General features: G+C 42.8%; 1 protein-coding gene across 1 annotated transcript; it reads left to right on the forward strand.

The window, feature by feature from the left end:
* UBXN2A (UBX domain protein 2A) lies at positions 1-22,227 on the forward strand. The gene is made up of 7 exons (XM_073568306.1): positions 1-135; positions 2,879-2,939; positions 3,293-3,407; positions 3,824-3,933; positions 5,422-5,559; positions 7,858-8,019; positions 21,151-22,227. Exons 2-7 carry the CDS (start codon positions 2,896-2,898, stop codon positions 21,338-21,340), a joined length of 759 nt encoding a protein of 252 aa, XP_073424407.1. The 5' UTR covers positions 1-135; positions 2,879-2,895; the 3' UTR covers positions 21,341-22,227.
* Positions 22,228-22,927: the final 700 nt, after the last annotated feature.

Raw genomic sequence — 22,927 nt, forward strand, 5'->3', positions numbered from 1 at the left:
ATGGCGGCGTCTCGCGAGAGCGCCCTGCGGAATGCCTGACGTCACGGCGCCCTTCCTGACGTCACTTCCGGTGTTTACATTGCTGCGAAGAGAGATGGAAGCGCAGGGTCTGCTCCGGGCGCCGCGGTGACCATGGTGCGTGTGCGGGGGCTGGTGGCGGTATATGGGGGGCGTGTGTGCTGGGAACACTCTGGTGTGATGTCATTGCAAGAAAAAGCCGCAGACACCCCCCGTCACGCCGGTGTGACCGAGGCTGTGTAGGACGTACGACTTGCCTCATTTTTTTTAGTTGGCTTTCCTGGAGCTGCAACTTTTTTGCCTTTTCTTGTTTGAGGACTTAGATTTTTTTTTATTATATTTTAATTTAACCTTGAGATATATTATTTTCGCTGACCCCATCCGGCTGTGTGGTCAATAGTCTATGAGTGAGGGCTGATCGGCTGCAGCGCTCACATTGCATAGCGTGGTACGCAAGCGGCGCTGCAGACAAATACAATGGGGGCAGGGTTTGTTGTTGGGTTTGTTTTTTTTTCGCATGGGATTATGACTTAATGTTTATTTTATGTTGCCAGTATTTCCAAGATATGGGGCTGATCTTTATTTCCTTTATGTATATATATGTGTGTGTATGTGTGTGTATATATATATATATATATATATATATATATATATATATACACATACACACACATATACATATATATACATACACACATATATATATATATATATATATATATATATAATGTGTGTGTGTGTGTGTGTATGTATATATATATGTATATGTGTGTGTATGTATATATGTATATGTGTGTGTATGTGTGTATAGGTTGTTAGGCTATGTGCACACGTAGTTTTTTGGGTGTGCGGATTTTGGAGAGAAAACCGCAGGTAAATCCGCAGGACAAAAGTCCTGAGGTTTATCTGCAGTTTTGCACCTCATAATGGATGAGGAGTAAAACTGCAGCATTTCTGCACCAAACAATTGACATGCTGCGGATTGTAAACCGCGCCGAAAAATCTGCTGCATGTGCACAGCGTTTTTTAATTTCCATAGGAAATAAAGGTACTGTACAACGCAGCAGATTTCACTACGTGTGCACATACCCTAAACACATTTTTCATCGCTGTTAGGGTATGTGCACACGTAGTGAAATCTATATCGCCGACCTATTCCGCAGCACTTTACATTTCAGAGGGGATTTGTACATGAGTACAAGATGGCAGCTCTGGGGGGCCTTCACCTGCCACCATATCATGTAGCGAGGGGCTGATGGGAGTCGGTGCGCTGTCCACCAAGCAAACCACTCCCTTTAAATACAATTATCAGTTTGACAGTGGCATCTAAATGGTTAATCAGAGCTCCGCTCCAGTTGCTGCAGTTAGCCATGTATGCCGGCTGTGTAATACCGCCATTGTGTGCTCTCTCAAGCTCGGCTTGTGATCTGCTCCCACGTGAAAAGGAAGATGGGCTTTCAAAAAAAGCACTCCACCAAAGATTAAACTGCCCCGCGGTCTGACTTAGGAAGGGGTTAAAGAGCTGAGCTGCAGTACCTGAGATTGGCCAGGGAGCTGGGCTGTTCCGGCTTCTCCATCCTGCAGCCCGTGAGTAATCTGAATTGCTGATTATTAGGGGGTACCTCACTTCAGCCCCCTGCCCACCTGATAGTGTTTCCCTATCCTATGGATATTACTTTTTTATAGGCCGTTGGTGTAAAGTTTTAAAAATTCCCTGTAATAAAAGGTAAAATATAAAAGCTGATCTGCCCCCGCATCCTCACTAATCCTGACCATATCCTCTGCCAGGTTTGGAATTTTGCCCTTAGGGAGATCTGGCAGCGTTCACACTTGTGTATAGTTTTGGGTCATTTCTCTGCAGGGCGGTGGATGGCGTTATCTAGGGCAGCGGATAAGCCTCGTGTTCTCGACTGTCCTGTGTGTGTGTGTACAGTAGATGCACGGCCATCGGATTCCATGTAATCTCCTGTCCTTTGACTCAGCGTGTTCTCTCCGTCTGTCGCTTGTGTGTGTGATTATGTGACGTCCGCTGCCATCTGCTCGGCCCTGCGTCTATTAATACCTGGATGAAGTACGACTGCTGCAGAAAGTTTAAGGACACGTGACGTCCACAGGGGGGCAGGACTGCTGCCCATTCACGTTCCCATCTCATCTGCACACTTTCCATGCAGCAGATCCACAAGTTCTGTCTGGTCATACAAAATAACCACTCGCCTGTCATTGTGCAACACCAGCCCTCACCCATTACCCTCAATAGACCAATAATGTATCAGAATTAAAGGGCTTGTCCACTACAACTTTATATTTAAAAAAAAATAGACCCGTGGTGTTCCAAAAATTAAGACCCCCTCACTGCTTCTTGTGTTCCCTGCTGGCCTCTTTTTTTTTTTTTTTTTTTTTCTCAGTGGTTGACATCACATGAGTATTCCATAAAAACCATGCTGTTGTACCATGCATGCTTTCATCTTAAAGCTGTGTGATGGGGGTTATCAATGTGCCATAAAACTACAACTCCCAGCATGCTGTGATAGGTTGCCGCTTGCATTTGTTACCTACGACGTGTACAGGTACTGATTTCCAGCAAGGGTGCATCATACTGTGCTATTATTGACTTCCATGTCTACATCTGTGTGCAGTGGGCTCCCCTTAGTGGTGGCTGCAGGGGCTGCTATAGATGTTATCGCTCGCCTCTATGGCTATAAAGAGGGTAAGGCTTTCAGTATAACACTGCTTTTTTTACCACAACTTTTTCACCACTTTGTGCCTATTTTCAGCAAAATTATAGGAACAAGACAGTTCTCTGGTCAGCGCTATATAGAAATATTCCAACTTGTCGTCCTCCATTTTTATTTTGTGCAAGGATGAAGCAGTTCAGACATGAGGGAAGCTGACAAGACCGACGCCATGAAGCCACAAGACAGGTACGGGATGTTTCTTCATAGGCACGGCAGACCCTATCGCACTCATTTCATACCGCAGCACCCTCTGCCCACATTGTCTGTGTATAAACAGTAAATGCCAGTGTCCGTCCCATTCATGGCTGCTGCAGAGAAGCACTTGTGTAGGTAAATCGCCATCGTAGGAACCATTGACGTGGCGAATATCTTCATCCACTGCTGACATACTCGTGCTATGGCAAGTTCTGAAACGGGTCAGGGTGTTGCTGCGCCACTTGAGGATTTTTTTTTTTTTTTTTTTTGAATTTTCGTCTGACCCTTTTAAGGGTCTGAATTAGATCTCCTGTTCTAAGTCCATCCTTTTTTTTGTATTGTAGGATTTTCAGGATGGCGGGGAGGAGCAGCGAGAGGAAACGGTGTGACTCCTTTGTGAACAGCCTGTTTGAAGAAGCAGAAGACGCAGGCGTCCTGAACGCTTCTCCAGAAGACGAGGTGCGTCCTCGTCATTCCGGCGATGGGAATATTCACACGCCGTTGTGGTGACTTATATACCTCTCATAGCATTGCTACTTTCTGGGGTATTTGGTGTATGTTCACATGTGTCAGACTTGCTGCAGACTTCTGTGACTATGATTATCTTAATCTGAACGGGACATGCAGAAATCCGATTGCTTTCTACCAAAATAACCTCGGGAAGAATGAAACTGAGTCGAAGCCACGGACATTTCTGCCACGTGAGACTTCACCCTTTGTTAGCGTAGCAGCCCGCGCTGGCTGCCAGTACACCCCAGACCCCGGACTTATTCTTCCCGTAGGTGTACTGGTATTCAGGTGCTGGGGTTATATATGGGGAAAGTAGGACCTTCCTTTACTCCAATAAGTTTCTGTGTGGCTTTTCCTTTTTGTAGGCAGAGGTCGTAATAAAGATGTGGAAGAACGGGTTCACAATCAATGATGGTTATCTCAGGGACTATAGCGATGCTGCAAATCGTCAGTTTATGGACTCCATGAAGAAGGGGTAAGTGCGGAGTAGTGCACAGCGTGTGTATTTGTAAGCTGTATCGAGAGGTGTTCAGGGGTTGCATTAAGCACATACCACCTGAACGCAAAATTTCATGATTGTACGTCATTGAGGAGGAGACTTAGGAGCTGAAATCTCTCCATAGTCAGTAAATACCGGCTGTGTTGCACAGCTGGTGTCTGAGCTCCCGTTCCAGCTCTCAACCATTTAAATATCGCTCTCAACCTCCCATGGCGGCGATTAAATGGCATGTCTGATCACGGGGCACCAATGGATTACCTTAAATGTCAGAATTCTGCGAAAGCCCTCCCATGTCACTGCCATCTTGGTGCTCCCATGAAGTTTAGTCACTGGATGAGCTTCACAGGAGACTTCAGTTTTCACTGAATATTGCAATACTGTGAGAAGCAGACTAGCCTGTAAGCGATTGAATGATTCCCAGGTTCATGTTCTCCGTGGGCAGTAAAAAGTGATGTAAAACATGGGGGAAAAAAAATATAAAAAATAGAAAAGTAAATTAAAGTGTGAAAATTTGGCTTAACAATACATTAATAATAAACCTGTTTTGTATTGTCTCATCCCTAATAGTCCGGTTTGTCAAACTCTAAAAATAACCATAATTTTACCATATACTGAATAACGTAAAAGCAATGATGGGTATTGCATTTTGTTTTATTTTCTACCATTTTTTTCCTGATTGGAGTTTTCTTTGTTTTTTTAAGTAAATTATATTAAAGTTGATGTTATCATTCAAACGTACAACTAATCCCGCAAGAAAACAAGCCCTCATGCAGCTATAAATGTGACCGCAAGTGTGGGCACCCTTGAAATTGTTCCAGAAAATCAAGTCTTGTTCCCAGAAAATTATTGCAATTACTCATGTTTTGTTATACACATGATTATTTCCTTTGTGTGTATTGGAACAACACTGAAAAAAAAGGCAAATTGAACATAATTTCACACACAACCCCCAAAATGGACTGGACAAAATTGTTGGCACCTTTCCAAAATTTTGGGTAAACTACTTTGCTTCAAGCATGTGATGCTCATTCACAATCACCTGTGGCAAGTAACAGGTGTGGGCAATATGAAAATCATACCTGAAACCAAATAAAAAGGAGAAAAGTTGACTCAGTCTTTACATTGTGTCTGTGTGAGCCACACTAAGCATGGAGAACAGGAAAGAGGGGGAAGAGAACTGTCTAAGGACTTGAGAACCAAAATTGTTGAAAAATATCAACAATCAATGGTTACAAGTCCATATCCGGAGTTCTCCCTCAACATCCGCCTAATGATCGTACAGGACAATTTCTTCAGATGAAAGTAACAGATTTTCTTTGCTTGTGAATTTTTCTGTATGTGATGTCATTGATGTGTGGTGATGCTAGACCATACGGACGATGCACTACAGTTCACACGTTGCACTAATGCCATATAAGCCTCTCATGTTGCATAAGTCTGATGACTTGTATTCTTGTATACCAGAGAGCTGCCCCCAGAGCTGCACAAGACATTTGCAAAGAAAGAATTGTCCGTTAATGTGGAAGACAGAAAAGGTGAAGAGTACATGATAAGAAAAAAGCGAGTGGATCCATTCTCCGGGCAAGGGCACCGTCTGGGAAGGTGAGGATTGCTGAGCAATTTGGTCAATAGGGATATAAAGAGGACCTGTAAAAAAGTTAAATACATTGTAAAAATCCTTGCCGTCCCCTGATTCTGACACTCTTTCACATTTTGTGCTAAGTCATTTCGTTGCAGAGATATTCACATTTGTTGCTTTTGGTGCACAGTATATGAAATATCTTCTTGTAGCTCAACTGGGCGTTTCTTCAGAGTCGCCTCTGGGGCGTGCGCCTTCACCCCTCCCTCCCAGAGACTGCCAATCACAGCTCAGCAGCTGATCTAGCAGTGTAAGAGGCTGAGCTGTGATTGGCAGCCTCTGGGAGGGAGGGGTGAAGGCGCACGCCCCAGAGACGACTCTGAAGAAACTGCCAGTTGAGCTGCAGGAAGAGATATCACACCGTGCTTGAAATGCAACAAATATGAATATCTTTGCGATGGAATGACGCAGCACAAAACTGGAAAAAAGGGCTGAAACGGGAGAGATCAAGGATTACAAGGTATTTGTATATTTTTTTTTTTATTTTTTTTTTTGCAAAAGAGATCGTCTTTTATACAATGAGTTTCACTGCACTAGTTATTATATGCAAATATTTTTCATGGTCTCTAGACATTATAAACACAAAGGACTGTATTCTGAATTACTGTCTACTTTTTCTTTGTAATAGCTGATCATGCTGTTTGACATGGCTGTCTTGCATAAGTGTGCATATATACCCTCCGATTATTGAACGCGTACTCCTAGTACCAGATAGTGGGCCCATCTAAACAGGCTGCCATCTCACCAGTCAGGTGACATTATTTTTAAAATTATTTTAAGGGTTTTCAAGCTTTGTAAAACCTGCCGCTTTGTTGCATTTTTTTTTTTTTTTTTTTTTTTTTTTAAAGCTAGATAAATATAAAGCTAAGAAGTGTATCGCGTGGTATTGCTCTTGCTCTACTATACCCGATTTTAATAGACCTGTGGCTGTATCCTCTATCCAGAAACCTATCCTTAAGATACCTGGCCTGTTTTTCAAATTTCTTATTGGTCGAGCAAGTGCATCTCACCGTCTAATATTTGCCAGTGGGAATTGCTTTAATCGTAGATTACGTATGTGCAGAAGTGTAATGCGATAGGAAATAACAGAAGTCTCTCTAGGATAGATTGATCATCATCCCCAATCTAAATTGCAATAGTTAGGAACCCCATCTTTTTTTATGCCACGTGTGGGTGAGCTTAATATTAAAGGAGTTGTTCAGCCCTTGAATAAAAGAATCAAGTTCTGTCTCTGAACCTTGCCGGACCACAAGCAAATCATCGATGTAACGGAACCGGCACGTGGTCAGTGGCCCCGCCACCATAGATATCCTGCCTCCCAATCAACTTCTATGTAGCAGATTGGCTGCCGTTTACTGTTGCGGGTCAGCTGGTCTTTATGGACCATGAGTTTACATAATCTATTGTTTGGCTTATCAAACAAGGTACAGAAAGTGTCTAAAACATATCATAAAAGGTAATTAAAAAAAAAATGTTTGCCTACAGGATTGCTAGAGTTACAGAAAACTCTGATCCTGGCTGTTCAATCTTAATGCCACACTCAAACCTGATCACGAGGAGGAGGAAACCCTTGTGACCATGATTGCCCCCAACCTTGGCGTCATTATGGAGACAGCCTGCAACCAGATTGGGAGGGTATGAGTGGAGCACTGATATTGGTCTGTGCAGAGGCATAATATACCAATGTAAAATAAAAAGATCTACTCCAAAAGGGTACGGTTAAAAACAAGACCCTTTCCTCCTAATATTGATGCAAAAATAGTCGTTTCTGAAAGGTGAGGGAAACGAGAAATCTGCCTAAAATTTGTATATTCCTTAGGGTATGTTTCCACGGTCAGTATCCAGCAGCGCTTTGAACGCAGCACATGTCCTCTCTGTCCAAAGCGCTGCTGGCTTTTGAACGCCGGTGATTCCGCATGTGTTCATTGAACCATGCGGAATTCGCAAGATGGAGCGTCTCCGCAAGATAAATAGACATGCTGCTGTCTGGAAAGACGCGCCGCATATCTGGTTACGCAGGGATGCCGGATGCAGCCCTGCACGCTTTGAGGAGATGGAATTTCGTGAAATCCCATCCGCTATGCTGTAACATCTGGACGCTGTGGGTTGGAAGCTACGGCTGTACGCAGCGCCCAACCCGCAGCGTTTACTGACCGTAGAAACATACCCTAAAGGGGATAAATGTTTGGTGCAAGCTGTGATACACAGAGGAGTCTGGCTGGGTGACCATGATGATGGTGTCCTTTTGTTATTTTCCTCAGTGCAACCCCAAATGTAATTACCAAAGCAGGCAGTGGGCTGGAGAATGGAGACGACGAGAGTCTCCCGATCGTTGAGCTGGATGCTGGGGAATCTGCCACCAATGTGAAGATCTGGCTGGCCGATGGCAAGAGGATCGTTCAGAAGTTTAACATGACACACAGGTAATCCGGAAAAGCTGCAACGCTTGCCCAGACGTTATATCACTGAACCGCTGATTCAGTAAGGTAGTGTTTAAAGGGGTTGTCCGGGACTGATGACACTGGCATCAGATGATTGGCGGGGGTGTCGCAGCCCCGCCGATCAAATATAGACCATCAATGACGAAGACCCATACAACTTCCTTTAACCCCATAGTTACATGCGCCATACTAGTACTGCTCTGCAGGAGAGTGTTTGTGCCGAGAGCAGTACTAGTATGGTGCCTCAATTGCGTGGCTTCACGCTGAGAGCTGCCGCGATCGCGTGCGGGTGTCAGCTGTATGTGACAGCTGACACCCCGCAGCAACGCCCATGATCGGTGTTGGCAAGGCTCATGGGCATATAACCCCTCTGATGCCGCTGTCAGTAGTGACAGCGACATAGAGAAGCATCGCGCAGGGTTTTGTTTTTTTTTAAATTCCCAAATAAACAAAAATAAAATAATAAATATTTTACCAATAAATTCATTGCTGGGTGCAGTTTTTAGAATGGTGTCATTTTTGGGAATTTTCTGTCATATAGGCCCCTCAAAGTGACTTCAAATGTGAGGTGGTCCCTTAAAAAAATGGTTTTGCAAATTTTGTTGTAAAAATGAGAAGTCGCTGGTCAATTTTTAACCCTTATAACTTCCTAACAAAAAAAACGATGTTTCCAACATTGTGCTGATGTAAAGTAGACATGTGGGAAATGTTATTTCTTAACTACTTTGTGCGATATGACTCTATGATTTAAGGGCATAAAAATTAAGTTTGAAAATTGCTAAGTCTTCACCAAATTTCCTTTTTTTTTTTTTTTTTTTCACAAATAAACACAAGTCAAATCGAAGAAATGTTACCGCTGTCATAAAGTACAATATGTCACAATAAAACATTCTCAGAATCAGTGGGATCTGTTGAAGCGTTCCAGAGTTATAACCTCATAAAGTGACAGTGGTCAGAAGTGTAAAAATTGGCCTGGTGAGGACTGTGAAATCAGGCTCTGGGGTGAAGGGGTTAAAGTGATTCTCTAACTGCAGCCAGCTTGGGTTATGTGGTGCATGGAAACAGTCAACAAGCAGGTCAACTGCCAGGGATGGCTTTTTATCATACTCCCAGTTATTGTTTGTGTGGATAAAGGAGGCAGTGTGACACCGCTCATATTTTCTGTGGAATTTCAGTAACTAAATAAACTGCACAATACGGGATATTCAACCACGTAAAGGATTAGTGGTGGTTTTTCCCACATATTTCACCTATTGATGGGTGTCACCTGCTGAATATTGCCGTTATGGCCCCCCATAAACACTGGATAAAAGTTGGTAGGAGCACCTGAGTATCTGATGTAGACACAGAAACAAGTATGACAAACGTTCATGAATACTCTATTGTAAAATATATGTAACAGTAAGCAGCAAGTGCTAGTAAAAGATAACAAAAACAGGGTATTTAGTTGATACGTTTTTTGCAAGAAATGTATACTATGCCACTCCACCACGTCACGGTAACCCTTCACGGAGCAGTCCTATCTAATGTATTAAAGCCTGATCATGTGAACAATACCTACATGAGCAGGATTCTGAAAGGCGCTGCCCGATATGGGCACGCTGGACAAAATGGCTCCTTATGTGCATGTCCCACAAGAGAGAAGCGGGGATCTCCCAAAGCTTGCACAAGCAAGAAATTAATAGATTAAAAACACATGAGACATAAACAATAATGAACAGGTCAGTAAGAAACTGTTCACACCACCCAAAGACTATGACAAACGTGCATGAATATTTTTCTTGCCTATGCAAGCTTTGGGAGATCCCCGCCTCTCTCTTGTGGGACATGCACATAAGGAGCCATTTTGTCCAGCGTGCCCATACCGGGCAGCACCTTTCTGAATCCTGCTCATGTAGGTATTGTTCACATGATCAGGTTTTAATACATTAGATAGGACAACTCCGTGAAGGGTTTCCGTGCTGTAGTGGAGTGGCTTAGTATACATTTTTTGCAAAAAACGTTTATCAAATAAATACCCTGTGTTTGTTATCTTTACTAGCACTTGCAGCTTACTGTTAAATATATTTTACAACAGAGTATTCATGCATGTTTGTTATACTGTGTTTTTTCTGTGTCTTAGTCTTTGGGTGGTGTGAACAGTTTCTTACTGACCTGTTCATTATTGTGCATGTCTCATGTATTTTTAATCTGCCTATCTGATTAACTACGGGAGCATCTCGATTCTTCACCGAAAGATGTCGGCCAGTTGGAACTTCAGCTCCTGTTCCTTTCTCACAGTTGAAAACACAGCAAAGCCGACCAAGCACGCGTCTTTTTGGGAAGGGGACTCTGGAGAGACGGCTATCGCATGTGGATGACCCAACTTTAGTTGCAGCAGTAACACATGTACACAGCAGGTGGCCTCAGTGGGTTGTACAGGGCTGAGAATGACACATGCTGCCCGCTCTTGAGGGAGGGCTAAATTAACCCTTCACGGTTGACCAAGTGATTTCCAAATTAATCCACAAGTCGTTGCTAGCAACTGGGAATAACCAGACGGAGACGTGTGCCTCTGTATGGGAGGATCAAGGCAGATCACTAACCCCGTTTATTATGTCACCTTTTTATAGTATTTTGCTAAATTATGCAAAGTACTCAGCTACCAATAGCATCGTCGTGACACATTTACTTTATAAGCCAGTAGTATTGCAAGAAAATCGGAATATGTTCCTAGCTGCGTGACGTAGAAAAAAGAACAATAGCTCATTCTTCAGGGTCTCATATCTCATATCTTGTGCAAGCTGGAACAGTCTGGTTTTATAACTGCTGCAAACTTTCACCTAGTTACAAAATTTAACTCGTAAACAACAAAATGGCGTCGCAAGCACAAAAATGGAGGTCTAGAGAAGATGTCCCGTACATCTGAATACTGTACTTCACAGTTCTCCCCCCCCCTTGATAAATTTTGTTAACTATTACGCAGCCTCAGAGGTGTTGTCTCAAGCCATAAGCTTGAGGGGTACTGGTCTTCACATGACTGATGTCGTGTTACCAGTGATGGCTGTTGCGGCGCACCCGTTCCCCCTGTTTGCTGCAATTTACAAATAGCAATTTTTTTGATGACAGTGGTGGAGATCTTTTGAAGGTAGCCATGCGCTTGGCTTTCACATCTTCATCAAGTAGCTTTTTAAAATCGGTGTAGAGAAGAGCAGGGACGACGACGCCCTTGGTATCATCATTAGCTGTCTTAGTGCAGAATTTCCTAATACATACAGAAATACACCAAAGAACAAGTTTTAGTATCACATATACAACAAGGATACAGGCAGCAATGTGTAACAAGCTTTGTAAGATCCCAGCTATCCAGCCCCCAATTCCCCTAAACCAATTGGCCGGATTGAGAAATGAGGAGGTGTCTGACCACCAACTGTCCTTATTACGATCATTGTTTTTATCATATTGATCTCTAAGTATTTGAATGTCTTTTAACTTTAACTTCTACCAATAATAATAATCTGGAAAATGTGGAAAACCAAAACATTATGCCCCCTTTATTTGCTACTGGCTTGTTGTGTGATGAGGAGAACTTGATAGGGACCGTCATACAAGGGTTCTAGTCCGTGCTTCCTGACATGCCTTTTCATGACTACAAAATCACCAGGCTTCAGGTTATGGCAGGTGTCGGTTTCTGCTGAATCTGGAAGAGAAGAAGAAACTAGAGCATGGGTGTTAGCAAGATTTTTACTAAGCTGAATAACATATTGAACAGCACGGTCAGTTTCTTCTGATAACTGCTGAGGCTGGAAATTTTCAACTGGGGGCCTAGTACCAAACAATATCTCATATGGGGACAGGCCATATTTTGTAATAGGGGTAGTACAAATATGGTATAGTACATGGGTAGGAGCTCTGGCCATGGAGCCCTAGTCTCCTGCATCATTTTGGTCAATTGTCCCTTCAGTGTGCCGTTCAGCCTCTCAACTTTCCCACTGGTTTGTGGATGGTACGGAGTATGGAGGGCTACAGTGGATCCAAGCATTGTCAGAACTTCTTGGTACACATGAGAAGAAAAGGCCGGACCTTGATCACTTTCAGCAACTTCTGGAACCCCATATCTGCATATGACTTCCATCACCAGTTTCTTCGCTGTGTTTTTTGCAGTCATGTTGGTAACGGAATGCTTCCGGCCAAATGGAGAACATGTCAACAACAACCAAACAGTATTCATACCTTCCAGACTTAAGTAACGTGATATGGTCCACCTGGAGCCTTTGGAAAGGATAGTCGGGCTTAGCACGATGCTTCGGGAGTACACGTTAAAGTTGACCGGGATTGCAAGTCTGACAGATATTACAGGCACGGTTGAGCGCTGTGGAAATTCCTGGGGCCCAGTAGAATTTTTGCACCAGTGCGAGGGCCTGATTCTTTCCTCGATGTGTAGGTCCATGTGCCCATGTGGCAATAGCAGGGTACATCCGCTTAGGGAGACACACGAGTTGGTCCTTTTTCCAGAGACCATTATCCATTCGTGCCCCATCAGTCTTCCATTGCTTCACCTCTTCCTTTGGAGACATTCTCTGCATCGTCATTAAGCAGTCTTGCGGGGTCCGACAGAAAACTTCAGTCTGTTGTAGATCATCAGGTTCTTGTAGGGTCAATGCTTCTTGTAACTGTTTATGCTGAGAGCATGTGGTCACCATAGTTGGTATGGTTGGTTCAACAGGTAGAAGAGCAGCGGCTTTTTCTTGCATATCCGCAAATGCGTTGCCAACAGTCTGTGGACTGGTCCTAGGACCGTGCACCTTAACTTTGATAATGGCCACCTGAGTAGGTAATTTGATCGAGTCCATGAGGATTTTAACAGCTTCAGCATTTTTCACTGGAGTTCCGGCAGTAGTAATAAACCCTCGATTGGCCCATAGAGTCCCAAAATCGTGACCAATATCAAATGCATACCGTGAGTCCGTGTATATATTAGCCCGTCTGTTCTTGGCCAAAGTACATGCAGTAGGCAGAGCCTGGAGTTCTGCTTCTTGTGCTGACTGTGAGGGCGGGAGCGCAGCTGCGTACACTACAGTATCCTCTGTGGTAACAGCATATCCTGTGTGGAATCTACCAAACTCATCAGCATATCTTGAACCATCCGTGTATAACACCAGATCGGGATTTGGAAGTGGATTCTCACTGACATTTGGTGGAGTAGCTGTTTCTTCAGTCAGAAGTTGGGAACAATCATGTTGGAGAGAATCCTCATCACTGCCATCTTTCTTGGGGATCGGCAGTAAAGTGGCGAGGTTGATTGTTGTACAGCGATGCAACTTGACATAATCAGGCAAAAGGAGTGAACACTGCAGCCGTAAGTGTCGTTGCACAGTCTTGGTTGCTGAAGTGTCATTATTGCTGCAATATCATGCGGGGCAAAAATGTGCGTTTCATGTCCAAGAATTATGTCTGCAGTTTTGTCAAGCAACGAGTGAGTGGCGTGAATTGCCCTCATGCAACTTGGTGATGCTTGGGCCACTGGGTCGAGGCGGGCCGAATAATAGCCCACTGGTTGTTGCCTATTGCCATATGATTGTGTAAGTACCCCTGCTGCGTGTCCTTCATTCTCAGACACATACAAATGGAACGGTCGAGTATAGTCCGGGATGCCCAAGGCAGGGGCGGAAGCAATGAGCCGCTTTAACTCAGAGAAAGCACGATGGAGGCTTTCCATACAAACCGGTGATCTTTCCTTATAGTGCATTATGCCGGCTTTCAAGGCGTTGTAAAGGGGTTGCAATATGCGGGATGCATCCGGTATCCCCTGACAATAATAAGTACATAGTCCAAGAAAACGCTGGAGTTCAGTTTCATCATTTGGGAAAGGAAGGGAGCTGATAGCTATTTTTCTTTCTTCTGTGAGGTGTCTGACACCCTGAAGGAGACAGTGACCCAAGAAGATCACTTGACCAAGGCAGAACTGAAGTCCCGAGGCCGAAACCCGACAGTTCAGTGCTGCCAGTTACTTGAGAAGACTAACCATGGCAGCAATGGCTTCCTGCTCCGTTCGTGCACAAAACAAAAAATCATCCACATACTGAAGCAGCTTGACCTGGGGGTGATCTAACTGCCAGGGCAAAAGACACTCGCTCATATTTTTTGCAAACTGGTTGGGACTGTTTTGGGCCCCTTGTGGCATAACTGTCCATATTAACGGTCGTCCCTGATAGGTGAATGCAAACAGAAACTGGCAGTCTGGGTGTAACGGAATGCTAAAGAAGGCATTGGCTACGTCGATGACTGTAATCCAAGCAGCATCCTGGGGTATTTGGGACAAAAGAGTATGTGGATTAGGCACCACTGGAGTTTCCAGAACAGTAGCTGCATTAACTGCCCGTAGATCTTGTACCAGCCGGTACACAGAGGGCTGGCCAGGCGGGGTCTTTTTCTTAACGGTAAACAAGGGCGTATTACACGGAGAAACACAGGGTACCATAGCACCATTATCAAGTAACAATTATATTTGTTCCTGGAGGCCACGCAGCTGATCATATTTCAAAGAATATTGATGGACTTTGGGAAAAGGGGCACCAGGTTTGAGACACACTTTTACTGGTTCTACAGGCATTTTCCCTATATCATTTGGCCCTTTTGACCAAAATTTAGATGGTATCTGTGAGAGGTATGGGGTGAGTCGTTGATCCTCAGGCAATATTGGGGGTTGATCAGGGCCATCATAACTGTAGGAAGGGCATGCAAAATACAGATTTTCTCACTGTCTTCATCTGCATAAGAATTATGTAACATAAGAACCATCTGACCATCATTTTAACATTGTATTCTGGAGCGGAACTGCGATAATAAATCTGCCCCTAGTAAATTTACTGGACATGTGGGAGAGATCACGAACTGAGCAGTAACCTCGGGGAAGGGTCCCAGAGGGATGGGTTTTGTAAGAGTATGTTTATTGGGTCTGCCATCTACTCTGATCAAAACAACGGGGGTATGACTATCTCTCTGTAAGTGACCGAGTCTGGCACAGACTGCTGATACAGAGCGAGCTAGATTCTTCTGAAAACTTTTATTTTTTTTCCTACTTTCAATGCATCATCTGGAGTCTTTCTGGCACATGGCACATTACTCTGTCACTTTCTTGCACCACAGAACATCCAGTCCTTGCCATAATAGACAATTTTTCCTTCTTCAACATAGCAGTAACAGAAACAATCAGAATTCACTTGCTCTTTTCTTCCTAACACCTTCGTCACACAATTCATGTGCCAAGCCACGAAATTCTTCTTTTTCTTCCACGGATTCTCACCTTTTAGAGCTAAATATCCTTACTTCAGTTGTGCACAGTACTGGAGCGGCCGTTAGTCTGTTCCACTGGGTCTATCCCCTCTGGGATGCCCAAAATTCAACACAGGACTCAGTGAAAGGAGGAGGGCGTCTCAGACTATCCCTCCGGACACCTGGATATATACTATATATGTGTGTGTATGTATGTATATGTGTGTGTGTATGTGTATATAATATATATATATATGTATGTTTGTATATGTATATTACAGACCAAAAGTTTGGACACACCTTCTCATTCAAAGAGTTTTCTTTATTTTCGTGACTCTGAAAATTGTAGATTCACTCTGAAGGCATCAAAACTGTGAATTAACACATGTGGAATTATATAATTAACAAAAAAGTGTGAAACAACCGAAAATATGTCTTATATTTTAGGTTCTTCAAAGTAACCACCTTTTGCTGTGATTACTGCTTTGCACACTCTTGCATTCTGTAGATGAGCTTCAAGAGGTTGTCACCGTAAATGGTTTTCACTTCACAGGTGTGCCCTGTCAGGTTTAATGAGTGGGATTTCTTGCCTTATAAATGGGGTTGCGACCATCAGTTGTGTTGTGCAGAAGTCTGGTGGATACACAGCTGATAGTCCTACTGAATAGACTGTTAGCTGCTTTTTTCTTGCCATAATAGAAATTCTAAGTAAAGAAAAACGAGTGGCCATCATTACTTTAAGAAATGAAGGTCAGTCAGTCTGAAAAATTGGGAAAACTTTGAAAGTGTCCCCAAGTGCAGTGTCAAAAACCATCAAGCGCTACAAAGAAACTGGCTCACATGAGGACCGCCCCAGGAAAGGAAGACCAAGAGTCACTTCTGCTGCGGAGGATAAGTTCATCCGAGTCACCAGCCTCAGAAATCGCAGGTTACCAGCAGCTCAGATTAGAGACCAGGTCAATGCCACACAGCGTTCTAGCAGCAGACACATCTCTACAACAACTGTTAAGGGGAAACTTTGTGCAGCAGGCCTTCATGGTAAAATAGCTGCTAGGAAACCACTGCTAAGGACAGGCAACAAGCAGAAGAGACTTGTTTGGGCTAAAGAACACAAGGAATGGACATTAGACCAGTGGAAATCTGTGCTTTGGTCTGATGAGTCCAAATTTGAGATCTTTGGTTCCAACGACTGTGTCTTTGTGCAACGCAGAAAAGGTGAACGGATGGACTCTACATGTCTGGTTCCCACTGTGAAGCATGGAGGAGGAGGTGTGATGTGGGGGTGCTTTGCTGGTGACACTGTTTGGGATTTATTCAAGATTGAAGGCATACTGAACCAGCATGGCTACCACAGCATCTTGCAGCGGCATGCTATTCCGTCCGGTTTGCGTTTAGTTGGACCATCATTTTATATTTCAACAGGACAATGACCCCAAACACACCTCCAGGCTGTGTAAGGGCTACTTGACCAAGAAGGAGAGTGATGGGGTGCTACGCCAGATGACCTGGCCTCCACAGTCACCAGACCTGAACCCAATCGAGATGGTTTGGGGTGAGCTGGACCGCAGAGTGAAGGCAAATGGGCCAGCAAGTGCTAAGCATCTCTGGGAACTCCTTCAAGATTGTTGGAAGACCATTTCCGGTGACTACCTCTTGAAGCTCATCAAGAGTGTGCAAAGCAGTAATCAAAGCAAAAGGTGGCTTCTTTGAAGAACCTAGAATATAAGACATATTTTCAGTTGTTTCACGCTTTTTTTGTTAATTATATAATTCCACATGTGTTAATTCATAGTTTTGATGCCTTCAGAGTGAATCTACAATTTTAATAGTCATGAAAATAAAGAAAACTCTTTGAATGAGAAGGTGTGTCCAAACTTTAGGTCTGTACTGTATATCTATATATACCTGAGTTACGTATCCTACCCAATCTTCAATCACTTCACCACGCCTGATAACAGTGATCAGGATATTTTGACTATAAAGAGTCACAATCACTGGTCAATCCGGGGTGTCCGTCCCTTTATGATGTACGGTTTGAACACTGGGCCCCCAAAAGGGACTGCACCTCTATATGATTCCACCCAAGAATCACCCCACCATCAAGGACAAACCTCAGATCCTCTTTGCAGCAACAAGCACAGGAAAACCACACCAACGGTCAGTCTGAACAGTATAACTACCAACTTACCGTGGTTGTCGTGGGGGATGATCAGTCCCGATTTTCCAGCACCTGTGTCCGGTCCGAGGGTCCTTTGTCTTGTTGTCCTCCGGGGGCAGAGGCGTCCCTATTCGGGGGCCCCCACGTTGGGCAGCCAGCTGTTGAGGGAGGGCTAAATTAACCCTTCACAGTTGACCAAGTGATTTCCGAATTAATCCACAGGGCGTTGCTAGCAACTGGGAATGACCAGACGGAGACATATGCCTCTGTATGGGAGGATCAAGGCAGATCACTAACCCCGTTTATTATGTCACCTTTTTATAGTATTTTGCTAAATTATGCAAAGTACTCAGCTACCAATAGCATCGTCGTGACACATTGACTTTATAAGCCAATAGTATTGCAAGAAAATCGGAATATGTTCCTAGGTGCGTGACGTAGAAAATGGAACAATAGCGCAATTCTTCAGGGTCTCATATCTCATATCTTGCGCAAGCTGGAACAGTCTGGTTTTATAACAGCTGCGAACTTTCACCTAGTTGCAAAATTTAACTCGTAAACAACAAAATGGCGTCGCAAGCACAAAAATGGAGGTCTGGAGAACAAGATGTCCCGTACATCTGAATACTGTACTTAACACCTCCATATAACAACTGCCTAGTCTGGCCATTAACCCCTTTACTCCCCTGGGCGATTTTCCGTGTTGTTTAGTTTTTATCTCCCTTTTTTCCCAATTTTTCTTACTCTTTTTTTTTTTTCAGCAATGTAGCCATATGGGGGCTTGTTTTTTGCGAGATGAGTTGTACTTTTGAATGATCCCATTCATTTTACCATATAGTGTACCTGAAAATTAGAAACAAAATTCCAAGTGCAGTGAAAGTGCCAAAAAAAAAAAGTTTCATTTACCATGCTCACTATACTGTAAAACTGACCTGGCAGTATGATTCTCCAGGTCGGCGTGAAAATGCAGATACCAAATATGTGAGGTTTTTTTTTTTTTTTCTTTAGTTTAAAATATGAAGAAAATGCTTAAAAAATTTGTATGACAACAATTTTTTTTTTTTTTTTTTTTTTTTTTTCACTCTTACTAACAGATATTCCTTTTTTGGGCTTCTACGGGGTACTTTTTTTAGGCTGGGGGGGGGGGGGGGGGGGGGGGGCAGTATCAATGGCCTCTTACCAGCCTGATAATACCAGCCCCAGCTGTCTGCTTTAACAAGGCTGGTTGTCAAAAATGAAGGGGACCCCACGCCATGTTTTAAAATTGTTTATTTAAATAATTAAAACAGCGTGGGGACCCCTCTATTCTTGTTAAGCAGCCTTGCTGAAGCTGAGGGTTGCAACCCCCAGCTGTGAGTTTTGTCTGGCTGGTTAGCAAAAATACAGGGGAACCCACGCCGTTTTTTTTTTTTTTTGTTTGTTTGTTTAATATTAATTTACAGCGCAGGAGCGGCTGATGAATACTCCCATTTGCCTCTCCTGCTCTCACTGTTATTAGCGGCACCAGGTGTCGGATGATGGGAGAAGTGGTCCCATCAGCTGACACCAATGACAAGAGGTAAACTTTATATCTCCAATCACAGCTGAGCCCTCACAATGTCTTTTGACAGTGTGGTAACCGCGGCTCTCTGACTGACGGGGATCATTTCACCGCCAATCAGAAATGCTGTTTGCCACGCTGCCATACACATGACAGCGTGGCAAACTCTGGATGTTGGGGCCCGCCATTCAAGTGAATGGGGTCTGGGTACTGTTCTGGTACCCGAACTTTTTGTAACTGTTCAGCCAGACCCAAACATCCATGTTTCCGCCCATCTCTAGACTTAAAGCTGCTATCATCTGATCGATGTACTATACAAATGAAGAAATGACAATCCATGAACTCCACCATTCACATGAGGATTGTAATGACAGGCACGGTTCCTTTTAATCACTGTGATGGGTTCTATCACAGTGATGAAAATCTAAAAAAAAAAAAAAAAAAAAAAAAAAAAAATTCCCCATTGTCACTCCCCCTTAGTTAGATAAAAATTATATAATAAAAATATTGTAATTTTTCCCATTCTTTGGGGTTGTATTAGGGTTGGAGTTAGAATTATGGGTTTTTTAAAAGTTAAAAAAACATGACAGCTAGTGTTAAACACAAGTGCTCGCTACACGAGTTTGCATCGGGTGCTCGAGTATGCACCAAATATCGTGCATACCCGGCCAATTGTAGAGCCCTGCATGTTTATTGGGGGCGTCTAACAACCACAAAACATGCGGGGCAGGGACTCGAGCATCTGCGATCTTCGGTGCATACCCGAGCACCCAATGCAAACTGGAGTAGCGAGCACTTGCGCTCAACACTAATGATGACATTATAGATGACAATATGATGTTATCAAATTCTGTGTGGTAGCTGTGGGTTCAAAATACTCAGTAAACCCTTGGATAAAAATCATTGAGGGGTGCTGTTTCCAAAATGGGGTCACTTGTGGGGGGTTTCCACTGTTTAGGCACATCAGGGGCTCTCCAAATGTGACATGGCGTCCTCTCTCAATTCCAGCCAATTTTGCGTTCAAAAAGTTAAACGGTGCTCCTTAGCTTTCGAGCTCTGCCGTGCGCCCAAACAGTGGTTTACCCCCCACATATCAGGTATTTGTGTACTCGGAAGAAAATGGCCCACAAAATTTGTTGTGCAATTTCTCTTGATACCCTTGTGAAAATAAAAAAAAATGTGAGGTGGTCCCTAAAAATAAAATTAAAAAAAAAAAAATAGGTTTTGTAAATTTGGTTGGAAAAATGAGAAATTGCTGGTCAACTTTTAACCGTTGTAACTTTCTAACAAAAAAAATTGGTTCCAAAACTGTGCTGATGTAAAGTAGACATGTGGAAAATGTTATTTATTAACTATTTTGTGTGACATAACTCTCTGATTTAAGGGCATAAAAATGAAAAGCTTGACAATTGCAAAATTTTCTATAATTTTGCCAAATTTCCTTTTTTTTTTTTTTTTTTTTTACAAAAATTAAAGCAATTCATACAAAAAAAACTTTACCACTATCATGAAGAACAATGTCACGAAAAAACTATCTTTGAATCGGTGGGGATCCACTGAAGCGTTCCAGAGATATAACCTTCCTCACTTTTTTTCCGAGAGCCATAACTTGTTCTTCCTTGTTCACGTAGCCATACGAGGGCTTGTATTTTATTTTGCCAGACAAGTTACGAGTTGTAGCTCTGAATTACAGCATTCATTTTCCCATGTAATGTACTGAAAACGGGAGAAAAATAATTGCAAGTGGAATGAAAATGTTTAAAAAAAAAAAAAAAAATACTAAAGATGTATTAAGAAAAAGAATTCAATACTCTATTTGTTTTGTGTCGCCATTTTCCGAGACCCGAAGTTTTATTTTCTTTGAGTCTTGCGGTGTGAGTGATGCAATCAAAACTACAGCAAGCAGCCCAGTAAGTGACACATCACTGAAATTGGGGTCTCCTCCCCTACATCATGCAGATTACATGGCAAAAACCGGGTTACGTGAAATGACTTAAATAGGAATTCTGACATTTCAACTCTTTTTTTTTTTTTTTTTTTTTTTTTTTACGTTTTTATTCAACTTTATATTTTCCTAGATCTGACACGGCAATAATATATTCTATTATATGTGCAGCTTACAGAATCCCCACCAATCCCTTTCTATTTTTCTTCCGACTAGGATCAGTGATGTCCGGAATTTTGTAGAACGCATCCCTTGTAAATCGGAGAAGATCCCTTTCATGTTGGCAACCTCTTTTCCGCTGCGGAACCTCTTGGATGAGACTCTCACCATTGAGGAAGCACGGCTGCAGAACGCCGTCCTGGTGCAGAGAGTGCAGAAAAGCCCAGAACCTTTCAGGAACTGTTAGTCCAGGAGGCATCAGAGGTGGAACGACCCTCCACTGCGGGCACCAGATTGGTGTTTTGTTTTTTTGTGTGTGTATGAGATCTGAGAAGCACTGTGATCAGTCTGTACATAGCCACTGACTTGGACACTCGATCTGTACGCTGCCCCTCCTGCACTGCTTTACACTGGGAGAGCCTGGGGTGCAGGGTGCACTTACTTTTACAACCGCTCACAACCCCTCAGGTTTCTTCTGCAGACCTTTCTGCTTCGGATTGCTTTTACCAATATTCTGTTTGGATAATAAGTAATTGATTAGTTATAGCATCACTATTAGAATTCCTGGCAGAGCCTGCACGACTATGGTTCTTTATAATGAGCACAGAAATTAATGCAAAAAAAAATTATAATAATTTGGGATATTTTAAAATTTTTCATGATTTGATGACTTTTTTTACTTTTTTTTTTTTTTTTTTTATAATTATGATGCACTAAGCATGATTGAAAATTCAGGTCTTTGTAGACACCGTGCTCTTCAGTTTAATGTCTTTTCTGGGCCATTATTGCACTTCATTTAAATCACGTTATTGATGCCATTCTTCCCTCTTCCACCTTGGTTTCATGCATTTTGATCACTAAGGTATTTCCCTTTCTTTAGTGTAATGGTAGAAAGGGAATGCAGCATATTTATGCAAAAGAGAACAGTTGCTGCTTTACCCCAGCTCACCAGTAGGGGGCCTGCACCGTTATACACATGCGCCATTACAGCTCGTCAGGCTCCCCCTGCTGGCAGCTCATTATAAAGGGAACTGCAGTCTCCTCCCCAGCATGCTGTTTTGGAACAATTGCTGTGTGTTTAACATAATGTCATATTTTTAGAGTTGTTTTTATAAATTAAACTTTTTAAACGACCGCTGTTTGGCTTGTTACTTTAAGGGCTTGTTTTACATCCGGTCCTAAGGGGAATGTGTCATCAGAACATAAACTATCACTATATAAATAGCGCATTTGGTCAAATGAAATTTGTGCAAAATTTAAATAAAAAGGGCTTTATTTTTTTCCCTTAGGCCACAATGAGTATTTGGTGAGTTTTGATGTTGCAGAATTTTTATCAGCATTTCTGCACCTATTAGGTTACTTGATTTTTTTTTTTTTTTATTTTTTTTTAATGGGATTTTTGACACTGCAGTTTTTCTCCTTTTGGTATGTCATGCTTTAAATCTGCACATAAAACTCAAAATATCCGCAAAAGACATGGTCATGTCACGGATGTCAAATACGCACCGCAGGTCAGTTTCTGCAGCATTAAAAAAAACACAATGGGCATGAGATTTCTAGAAATCTCTTCCACTTTTCTGTGACTGTAAGAAGCTGCGTATTTTTGTGCACTTAAAATTCGTAACCTTAAAGGGAGACTCACCTTGAAAAACACTATTTACCTTTTTGATATAGAGTTAATTTTCTCCCTGTAGTCACTTTTTCAATAGGGCATCCGGGCAAATTAAGTTATTTCCCCTGTGAGCCGCCAGCTTTCAGTTATCGGGGCGGTTCACGGAATGAATGTGGTCACCGCTCAGTCAGGGCTCATACTCCCTTGCGAGAGACTCGCACG

Source organism: Dendrobates tinctorius, unplaced genomic scaffold (genome assembly GCF_039654945.1).
Source record: "Dendrobates tinctorius isolate UK_male_01 unplaced genomic scaffold, ASM3965494v1 ptg000021l, whole genome shotgun sequence".
NCBI lineage: Eukaryota > Metazoa > Chordata > Amphibia > Anura > Dendrobatidae > Dendrobates > Dendrobates tinctorius.